Consider the following 10596-nt stretch of genomic DNA (forward strand, 5'->3'; position numbering starts at 1 on the left):
CTCTATTTTGAATGGATACACAGGTAGCGTGGTAGATTGTCTCGCTCTCCGTTGAACTGCAATTTTCTGGTTTATCCACCAGATGGCAGCGAACAGCTTTTTGTTGTTTTTTAAATAAGCAACAAATAAATACACTTTAGAGATTCGCAGAAATCTTCTGTCGTCGAAAAAACAGTGTTGAATTAAAAATAAATCTTTATTTGATAAATATATTTTACGTGAGTTCAAAGTTTCATCTAATGCAAGTGTCTCTTTTAAAAGTTTGTCTCCGCCCAGCCTCGGCTCTTCCTGGTGTGGGTGTGGACTGGATGACTTCAGCAATAATGGAGGAAAATCTTCTCTGCTTTTAGAAAACAGTTTGGTTTTTTTTGACTCAGACTTTAATTTCCCAGTTTCTGGAGCTGGAATGCTGTGTCAGGATGGGAAACCTGTTTGGAAAAAAAAAACAGTCCCGGGTGACGGAGCAAGATAAAGCCATCCTGGTGAGAATTAACTCAGATTAGCAGCGGGCTAACGTCACTTAGCGTCTCACCAAACTCTACGAATCAATCTAGTAATTTGCTAAACTTTATGTTTTTGGACTAGCTCACGGATATCTGAAACAGTTTAGCCCTCGTTTTTTCACTTTTTATGAACTTGTTGTGAATTCGGCCTGACTGTATGAAGAACATAACCTAAAACTGATATAGTTTTAGCTTTTATATGTGCTCTCAGAAAGAAAATATGAAAGCTGTTACTGGGTAGTTTGCTGCTGTGTATTCTAATTTCGTTAAAGATCTGTGTCGGATCACAGATCTGACACAGATCGTCAAAGCTGAAACTTTGACGTTTATCTGTGAGCTGAAACTTGTTAGTTTCGTTTCCGCAGCAACTGAAGCAGCAGAGAGACAAACTGAGGCAGTATCAGAAGAAGATCAACCTGCAGCTGGAGAAGGAGAGACAGCTGGCCAAACAGCTGCTTAAAGATGGGAAGAAAGAGTGAGTGAACTGAGAATCGCTGTGTACTAACAGGAGCAGGTTTCATGGACCTGCATTCTTCCAAATCCTGACTGTAGATGATCAACAATCCATTTTGTTCCAGATAAGAAATAAGTTGCAGAGCCAGTCCTGTTTAGAGACAGTCTTAGAGATAAATGTTCTTGTAACTCTTACAGGCTGTGATGGATATAAGATGACTTTTGAAGCATTAGTTCGACAACTGTATTGCTGATAGAGCTTGGAACAAAACAAGTAAAATGAGGTGGGTTTTAATGGGCCATTAAATGAGGGCAAATAAGGTGAAAGGCTTTTAAAGCTAAATCTTATATGGAAATTGTTTTAAGACTTTTCCATAAGTGTGGAAATAAATCAATAAATGTATTAAACTTGCTTTTTAGCTTCTCTTATTGTATTGTTCTAAAAGATGAACAAAAGTCAAACTTCAGTCGGACATCTTTAAGTGCAAAAAGCAGGCAGCTTTTTTGTTTCATCTGCAGTTGTCAGGTTTTAACCTCTAATGTGTCAGGGTGTGAGCTTCTAAATGTGAACCTGCAGATAAAATGGGCTGCCGTCTACGGACAAAATAAAATTTCTCAACATTTCAGAATGAAAATCTTTTGCTCTTTCTGAGCTTCTGAGTGAAATGAAAGAAAATTTCATTAGAGCCCTAGGCCAAAATGTCAGATCAAATATCAATATTTTCTAAAGTGATGATGGCAAAAAAAAAAAAAAAAATCTGTATCTGAACATGGACTTGTGGGTCTTCATGCTGCTTCAGCCTCTAATCTGACAAACTACTGTGATGTTGACGTCCCAGAGGATGATTTTCTTCAGTGCTGTGTAATTTAACCCTCAGTTGAAAAGTGTAATACTTTCAGCAGCGGCTCTGTGTCTGATCACTGGCTTTGCTTTATACTTCCTCTCCAAACCAACAGGAAAGCCCTCCTCCTGCTGAAGAAGAAGCGATACCAGGAGCAGCTCCTGGACAAGACAGAGAACCAGATCAGCAACCTGGAGCGGATGGTGAGTGACGGCGGCGGCGGCGTTTCTTTGGCGACAGCCGACACGACTCTGACTCTTCTGCTTCCTGCTCGCTTCAGGTCCAGGACCTGGAGTTTGCTCAGATTGAGAGGAAGGTCATTGACGGCTTGAAAGTTGGAAACGATTGTCTGAAGAAAATGCATGAGGTGGGGGACGTTCGATGCGTTTAAAGGTCTGGTCCCAGGTTTTATTGGAGGCCTGATGAGGCTGTGATTTTTTCCCCCCCTCCAACAGATGATGTCGATTGAAGAGGTGGAGAGGATCTTGGATGAAACGCAAGATTCCATCGAGTACCAGAGGGTCAGTTTTTTTGCTAACGTGACCATTCACACACCTGGAGCAAGTTGGATTTATTCCCTCTCTTAACGTATTTTTGTCTCCGTGCAGCAAATCGACGAGATGCTGGCCGGTTCCTTGACGCAGGAGGACGAGGATGCTGTTCTGGCTGAGCTGGAGGCCATCACTCAGGTCAGATTGAAATAAAACTTGGAGAGAAAATGTTCCATGACCTGAAGGCAGGTCGATGCTCATCATCGCCGTTCTGATCCGATTCTCTCAGGGAGACGTCGAGCTTCCAGAGGTTCCTTCAGAGCCGCTGCCGGAAGCCCCTGAAGCTGCCAAGAAGAAACCAGGTCTGTCGTTTCACTCGGTTTGTTAGCAGAATCTGTCAGTTCTACGTTTTAATCTCACTGATGTTCTCGACACCATGAAAGCAAAGTGTTTGGTAGTTTATTAGTCAGGTGAGTGGCAACACAAAAGCAGAAGTACATCAGCAACGACGTAAGAGATGCGACTGTTGATGCCCATCAGTACGGAATAGAGGTGTAAGACCATTTCAGATCAGGTCAAAAGTTTTGAGTCACGCAGACGTCTTCATTGCATTTTGTGACTGGAGGTGTTTGAGGAGCTAACAAGCTGCTAATTCACCCTTGCTAGCTAGCTAGTGCTTTTTGCTCTATCTCGGGTAAGTGCAGCAGATTTATCACCATTTGACTTGGCGATGTTTGTTTTTGCCATTGTCTCACTTCTGTTGCCAAGGTCCTTCTGTGCAAAATTACTTTTAATCAAGGCACTATTGAGGTTATGAACGTAGAGAACTATCAGCGGTGCAAAAAGCACAAACAGCGTCCGTTTGTGGAAATAGCCACAAACAGACCCCAGAAATCTCAGTGTTTACTATGCTTGATTTTAGTGCAACAAGATCCCCCCCAACCATTCCCTATACTTATAGTTTTTATGGTCTTAAATTTAATTCAAGGTGGATTTAACAAGGTATTAAGTCTTGAATTTAATTTAAAAACACTTGTTGTTAATATCTTATTAAATCCACCCTGCATGGATTTAATAAAAGACTTTAGCAATGATCTTAGACTATCAAATGTTGCTGCTTATCAGTTTAGGAAGATTTATGAGACAATTTCAGGAATAAAAACACACAAAAAAAATAGTAATATTGGTCAGTTCACTAGTTAACACAATGCAAGTGTGAAAAGACAACAGCAGTAACCTCAGAGAAGCAACTGCTGAACCAGGTCAGATACAAAACCATGGTTGCTCTTTCATACATGGACTTGGCAGCAGGTGTGTGTGTTAAAAAACAATCTTTACACACGTTCTGTTCCAGTGGTCCGTTCCTGTCTTTCCTTAAACCTCAGTGGTTCAGTCAGCCTGACCCAGACAGCCTCTCTGCTCACTCCACAGCAGTTTCCGTCCCAGCTGAGCGTGTGCGGTTGTGCTTCAGTTTCAGAGAACGATCGTCCCAGGAAGAAGCAGGAGCGAGAGCTGCTTGCCGTGTAGGAACAGAACTGACCCCCGTTACAAACCAACGCCCCCGCAGACGTCCAGCTGCAGATGTTTTTCTACCGTACAGGCCCGCCGGCTGCTCTCGGGTAACCAGTCTGATGACCGGTTGTGTTCATCTGCCGCAGGTCAGTTCTAAAAGGAAGGACCGGTTCACCTGCAGCGCCTTGTGAACCGCAAAGACCTGTGAAATCACATAATTGTGCCTAACTTTAGTGTAAGCAGTGCATCATGTTTACTATGAAATCATTTTTAAGTAATCCAGAGCATGTATACTGTATGTAACTAGTTTAATCTCCCTAAATAATCTGTGGATCAGAGTCGAGTTCGGAGAGGATCGTTTCATCCAAAGTATTGACAAATGTATGAACTTTGTATCTGCGGCTTTGGACATAAAAAAAAAAAAAATTAAATTAAATAAAAACCTCAAAAGCCATAAAAAGAAAAATCATATTCAAGATTTTTGATCTTAAACATGTCTATGGGTGAAGTGATCTTTTGATCCCTGGATGGCAAAACAAGAAATTTCTCCTAAAAACCGTCTGCATCCATCCTTCAAAGTCTGACACTCCACAAGCAGATTACCTAATCTAACTCCTATTCCCCTCGTGGATTAGCTCAGCCTCAGTGGGAAAAGGCCGGGCCTATCTCATGTGATGTAATCTGCAACCACAGAGTCTTCTGTAATCATTTGTTGTGTATAACCCATACTTGGATCTGCAGCAGGAACTTTTGGTTTGTATCCACGAGGTCGACGGTCGAATATCTTTGAAGGCCAGTGGAACAAAACTGTAAATCTTTTAAACTCTGGCGACTAATCCTGTCCGACAGCAGCATCGAAATAAATGTTATAAAGTTTGTTTGGGGATTTCTGTACATTGTTTTTACAATAAAAAGTGTTTTTATTGTTAAATGTTGCATCATGTCAGATGTTATTCAGTGAGTGAACACAAGGTGGCAGCAGTTAACAAACGGAGAATAGGAAAACAGGTGAATATCTTTCTCTTTTCTTGTATACATTATATAAAAGTATTCATAGCTTCTCACACTGTAACTACAAACTACACCTTAATTTATTTCATATATCATGGTTATTAATAAAGTTATGATGAAGTTATGAGGCAAGTTTCAACTGGAAACCTACCAAGACATGGCTGCTCAACTCAACTGCCTGGGTAGAGAAGCAGCCCAGAGGTTTATGGTTCCACCGGAGGAGCTGCACAGATCCACAGCTCAGGTGGAGGATCTGTTGACAGGACAAGCTACACACTTCTTAACCATGTAGATATTATTCAATTCAACTAAAATGTGGGCCTTAAAATATCTTAATCTTATTTTTAAAAGTAAGTAATATGTTAATCACAGGTTTTAAATTTTGTCTTGACATGGAAATTTTCTGTCGGGCAAAAGTTTAAGCTATCGGTAACTCACTGCTAGCATAACCTTGCTAGATGTTCTTAGTTTTCCGACAAATCGATGGTGACATTACATCTTTCTGCTTTGGATAAGGGAACTGTTACTAATGACTGTACAGAAACCCACTTCAAACAGTCAATGTAACTATAAAAGTAAAGAAAGAAAAAAGAAAGAAAATTGCCTGTTGAAAATGACAGGGTTTTGCGCCTGTGTATCATTAGTGCTGTTTGTTTTTTTGAATCAGATCCTGAGATGAACAGCTGGGTGAAAAACGGCAGAGACCAAATTCAGTATCATCTTAGAGGATTTCTATTTCTATTTATTGGCTTGAGGTCACTTAAGCAATTAGAGAAATGTTAAAATTTGAGGTAACATATTCCTCCCACCTTGTTCCCTCTTGTATTTGTCCTGTTTTATTAAGATTCACAAAGCTAACTTTCTAGTTTGATACAAAACAACTACATTAAACTTCACACAGGACCAGCTTTTTCTGAGGATTTGCTGACGATTTGATATTTTATGTCGCCTAATCAGAGAGGACTTGCCTCGAACTGCCATAAAATCCTGTTTTTATATCTGTATACATAAATATTTCGTGTCACAGAGCTTCTCCTCCCTCTATAAATTTAGTTGTGCTTTAAAAGCATCGGCCTAATAAAGGAAACAGAAAAGCAGCCATTGTTCTGCAACCTCGTGCCTTTTAATTTCAACAAAGCCTGTGTAACAACACCGCGTCATTCCGGCTTGAAATAGGCTGACCCGTGTTTACTGGGTTACTAACGTCCACTTCAGTGCCGTCCTCGTTCTGAATGGGCTGGATCCACTCCACAGCCGACTGCGCTCTACAAGCCTGCGTGGCGCTGCGTGGGAGTGGGCGGCTCACAGACTGAAGCCTGAATGTCAGAGCGCCGCGCTGATGAATCACAGACACGGGGAGAACGGGCCGCAGAGAGCGATGAGGAGGCGTAGGCTGGAGACGAAGGCTAAATCAGAGAGATGGTTCAGATGTGGAGGTGTGTGAGTGAGTGAGTGAGTGTGTGGCCTGCCCACCTGTTGGCCTGCCTACATAAACACACCGCCGAGTGCTGATTGTGCTCCTGTGAGCGGGAATCAAAACGTTAATCAAGAAACTATCTGAAATGGGACGATCCACAAACTATTTTGGAAGTTTTGTTCTACCTTTAAAAGTTGCAAAATCTTAAACCAGCACAAAGAAGCCAAACTGTTTTGAACTAAACTCTCTCTGATGCTTGCCTTATATTTCCATATTTGACTGTTTAGTGTGCTGATCCAAACTCTGGGCCAGGACATTTCCAGCCATATTTCTTAAGATGTTCCTCGGATGGATGGGTGTTTGTGAAACGTGTTTCTGTAAAAACAACAAAAAAAGGAATTATTGAGTCATTGGACATTAGAAACGCCAAAAGGAGCCAAAAATGATCTTATGTGGTTCAATGATTTATTTCATGTCTTTCCGTTTTCTCTTTGCCCTTCTTCCTCTCAAACTGCTAATGAATAAAGGGAACTAGTGCCAATAAGAACAAAAATAATGTCTTTACTGCAGCTCTTTAATGGGGGGGGCTTCCTAAATGTTTTTATGTCCCTCCCAGTCCTCACTGTGTGTGATGGAAGTTAAACTTCTGTCGTCACAGTTCCAGTTATTTTTTATTTTTTTACTGTTTTAATAATTTATCTGACTGTAGCTTTTAGCTTTGACCAGGAGCTGTTTTCTTGTTGCCATTTTCTGACCTATAAAGGTTGACGCACACTCATGCTTTATTGAATGGCATGTTTTCTTGTGTATTTCCTATTTTTGAAGAAATGACTAATAGAAACTGGCCTCTGTGTCACATCATATTAAAATAATCAAAGGGAACCAAGACCTCATGTACCACTGATTAAAAAAAAAAGTAAATTCAAGCTCAGATACATTTGAAAAAAGCTAAAGTATTATCTATAAAAATCCTCTAATGAAAGGTATTTTATGTCCTATCCAAGATATAAAGAGCTGTGATATTTGTCCTGGATGCACAACAATTATATTTGTACAGACATAATTTTAAGGAGGAAACATATCCTAACATGTATGTTTTCGGACTGTGGAAGGAAGCTTTTTGTGCAAGGAAAACACACAGACTCACTCAACACAGCAAAGTTTCTGAATGACATTTGACCCCTGGACCTTTTTACTGTGAGACGCCGTTGCTCCAACGCGCAGAGAATAAAAAGGTGAGATGTTTGGGGAATTAAGCAACAACGTTGTTTCTGGAAGTTAAAAAAATATTCCAATGAGGGTTGTGAGATTAAAAGTACCTTTTGAAAATAACCTTTAAGCAGGAATCAAAAGAAATGTTCATTGAGTTCATGTTTTGGTTTTAACAGAAATAAGAGCTTGAAAACATCAGTCCGTGTAATGAGATTCACTTACTGAATTACAGAAATATATTTACTTGTTGATATTTTTAATTGATTGAATATGACTGTACTCATCATGAATATTTAATGTAATATTTCTAGGCTTTTATTTGTACATTTTTTGACTGTTCTTTTTTGGGGACGACTACAATAAACATCTTTAGTGATGCCACTTCAACAGATTGGATTTAACCTGTACTTTAACTCATTTTTCATGATCATTATAATTATACAGACTGTAATATTGACCTGCGGTTTAACTACGAGATGCCACATGCACTATGCTGACATCAACAAGAATCTGGCGTCATTCTGTCTGGATCGGTCCCCATTCGTTTAATCAGAAACGGTCCTGTGGTTTTAATCTGGCTGACTTCCTGTCAGAGATCTGACTCAATCATAGTCCATAAGTTTTCATCAGGGTTGATGGTGGAGACGTTCCTGAAGCCTGATGTTATCCTGCTTGATCCTTTATTCTGTTTAGATCCTTATTCTGTAAATGAAAGAGGAAGTTGAACCACCACTGGCTGGAAAACAGAGCCTCAGCATGATGCTACCGCCACCATGCTTTACAGCATGTACGGAGCTCCTACTTTGTCTACAATAAAGCACTTTCTCTTCCCAAGATTTCACCAAACTGGTGTGTAAACAGTTGTTTTGAAAGGACTCAATATTTAAAGTCATGCTCTATTTTTTCTTCTTCTCAGGGCTGTGTGTGATTATAAGGCTGACTTGAGTCCCAGAATAATTATCAGTCAGCAGACAGACTCATTTCCTTATAATCACGCTTCACAGTGTGGTGTCTGACACAAACCTGGATGTATGTTTTAGGCCCATTATAGGAGCTAATTGCAGGGATTGAATCCTGACAGAGGAGTAAATCGATTGGCCCGCTGACAGTGGGAATGTTTCTGTTGCTCCAGCTGAGACCAAACACGCCTCATTGATTTCCACTAACCGTCTGCGGCCTGCTGGAACTACATCTGACGTGACAATCAGAACAAAATGAGTGTCTTCCTGCTGCGAGTTACCGCTCCGCTTTATTATTTAACCCTCAGCGGCGGCCTCGGGGCAGCTGTCTTTATACCAAGGCAGAAAAGAGTTGCCCAAAATAAGAGGCCGTCCGTCCTCCCCCTTTTTCACGGCGAGCCTCTTTCCATTCACAGGGCTGCAGATCGTGACGAGCCGAGATGTGTGGGATTCCCTGCCCACCTGGAGCGGATCTGAAATCCAGCAGAAAAGTGGCTCCCATCCCACTCATATCCACCAGAGCCCCCTCAGCAGCGGACAAATTTAGCAAGCGATAAAATGTGAGTGAGTTGAAAGAAGTGTTTTTAAACACTCCACACCAACATCCTGGAGGAGAGTCATTTCAACCCTCCTGCTGTGTCCTGTGGAGCATCATCTACCATCCTGGAGGATATTAGCCTTAAAATTAAGAGGAGCCTCACGGTGGATGTTTCAGTGGACGTTTCCACTGTGAATGGGCTTGTGTGGCTTGTCCCAGTGATGCCGGACGGTTCTTCTGAATGGTTGGAGCAGAGGAGGCGTGGGCTGCCTGTGTCAGCAGAGCTGGAGGAGCCTTTCCCTCAATGCTGTGCTGCATTTCTGGGCTCTGAATAATCGGTGGAAATATCAGCGCCGTAGCTTCAGATGGCGGAGTCCCGTCAGTCTGTTTCTGCTTCAACATGTTCCGTAGTGAAAAGACAGAAATATCACAGCAACAGTTGTGATTCATAATTTCTAGCTACGAGGTTAAAAACAACACTCAGTTCCCTTTTTGCTGGGATTAAATAAAAACGGGACAGAAGACTGGGAATTATTTTTTTCCACCTGTTTATTTTTATTTTTATTTTATTTACTTTGATAAGTAAAAATGTTACCCTGTCCATACTATTCAATTTAAATTAGACTTTTTTAGCCCAGTTTTCTCACTCTTGGCCAAGGAAAAGCCCTTAGACAACATAAAATGTTTATGTAAATCAATTAGTAAAGTTCTGATTTATTTATTTGTTTATTTAAATAAAGTAATATAATTTTTGTCTTCCATTTTATCCGAATAAGATATCTTCATTATAAGGTTACGGGGCGTTCAAAGATAGTAAACTAAAAATCTATCTGACTAGAAAGCGGACTAATTAAAAGTTACTAAATAAATAAATAAATAAAATCAGTTTAATCAGTCACGAAGAATCCAAGTAATGATATGTAAAACACCTTCCTCTGAGTATCCCCTCCTCCCCCATCATTCTCAGTTGTCGTCTCCGGAGTTCATTTTTCCCACCGGCCCTGAAGGCGGCGCCTCTGAGTCCGCCTCTGCGCTCCTGCAGGGAGGCTCGGAGCGGCCGCTGACTGGCTGCGTGGGGAGCCGGTGTGGGCGAAGCGGAGGACTCTCCTATAAAACCCGGGATCCCACGGACAGGCGCGCTCGTCTCTCCCAGACAAGAGTCGCGTTTCCCTGCCTAACAGCTGCTTCGTCCCCCCGCCACAGTTCGGAAAGGAACCGAGAATCCCTCCACAGCTTCCACAGAAAAGAGAGCTCCGTATATGGTTGTGACTGACGCTCCAGCAAGGATGTCCCGGACCGACGAGGTGCACCGCATTACGGAGAATGTCTACAAGGTGAGCCGGTTCGTGTTGTTCGGGACACCTGCTGCACCTGGGCGGATAATTACAGGAGGGGAAGTCCGCTGTTGGTCAGGTCTCTTAGAAGTCTCAGTACTTTAAAGCGAAAATGAAGTTATTTAGTTATCAAGCAGACTCTAGCTCAAACAGGAGAGTTAATGATGAAACGGTAAAATAAAAGATGTGGTCTAGAAAAGGGGCTAAAACGTTTAAGTCGTCAGAGTTGTCTAAATTGAACGAGTCGATCATTTTTAACTAAACTGATGAATGCGGCTGCTGCTGTGTGTAATATTTTAACCCTGATGTGCTTCTGGTTTTGGA

General features: G+C 41.4%; 1 protein-coding gene and 1 long non-coding RNA gene across 2 annotated transcripts; one reads left to right on the top strand and one right to left on the bottom strand.

The window, feature by feature from the left end:
* The first annotated feature begins 274 nt into the window (after nt 1-274).
* On the top strand, nt 275-4677 carry LOC106962612 (charged multivesicular body protein 6-like). The gene is made up of 8 exons (XM_015057146.1): nt 275-482; nt 869-978; nt 1914-2001; nt 2079-2165; nt 2254-2319; nt 2407-2487; nt 2579-2651; nt 3761-4677. The coding sequence occupies exons 1-8, from the start codon at nt 420-422 to the stop codon at nt 3814-3816; spliced, it is 624 nt and encodes a 207-aa protein (XP_014912632.1). The 5' UTR covers nt 275-419; the 3' UTR covers nt 3817-4677.
* Nucleotides 3868-7575, bottom strand: LOC106962613 (uncharacterized). The gene is made up of 2 exons (XR_001428009.1): nt 5995-7575; nt 3868-5065 (listed from the first exon to the last, which is right to left on the bottom strand). It is a non-coding gene; the product is annotated as an uncharacterized LOC106962613 (long non-coding RNA).
* Nucleotides 7576-10596: the final 3021 nt, after the last annotated feature.

The sequence above is a fragment of the Poecilia latipinna genome, unplaced genomic scaffold, assembly GCF_001443285.1.
Source record: "Poecilia latipinna isolate Pla-1442-1.1 unplaced genomic scaffold, P_latipinna-1.0 Scaffold1437, whole genome shotgun sequence".
In the NCBI taxonomy this organism is placed as follows: Eukaryota; Metazoa; Chordata; class Actinopteri; order Cyprinodontiformes; family Poeciliidae; genus Poecilia; species Poecilia latipinna.

What these genes read in the sequence shown, in the direction of transcription:
- LOC106962612 (XM_015057146.1), top strand. Translation starts at nt 420, where the DNA reads ATGGGAAACCTGTTTGGAAAAAAAAAACAGTCCCGGGTGACGGAGCAA. An exon ending in AGCTGGAGGCCATCACTCAG is followed by an intron (nt 2,488 to 2,578) that starts GTCAGATTGAAA and finishes CGATTCTCTCAG; the next exon opens with GGAGACGTCGAGCTTCCAGA. An exon ending in AGCTGCCAAGAAGAAACCAG is followed by an intron (nt 2,652 to 3,760) that starts GTCTGTCGTTTC and finishes GTTGTGCTTCAG; the next exon opens with TTTCAGAGAACGATCGTCCC.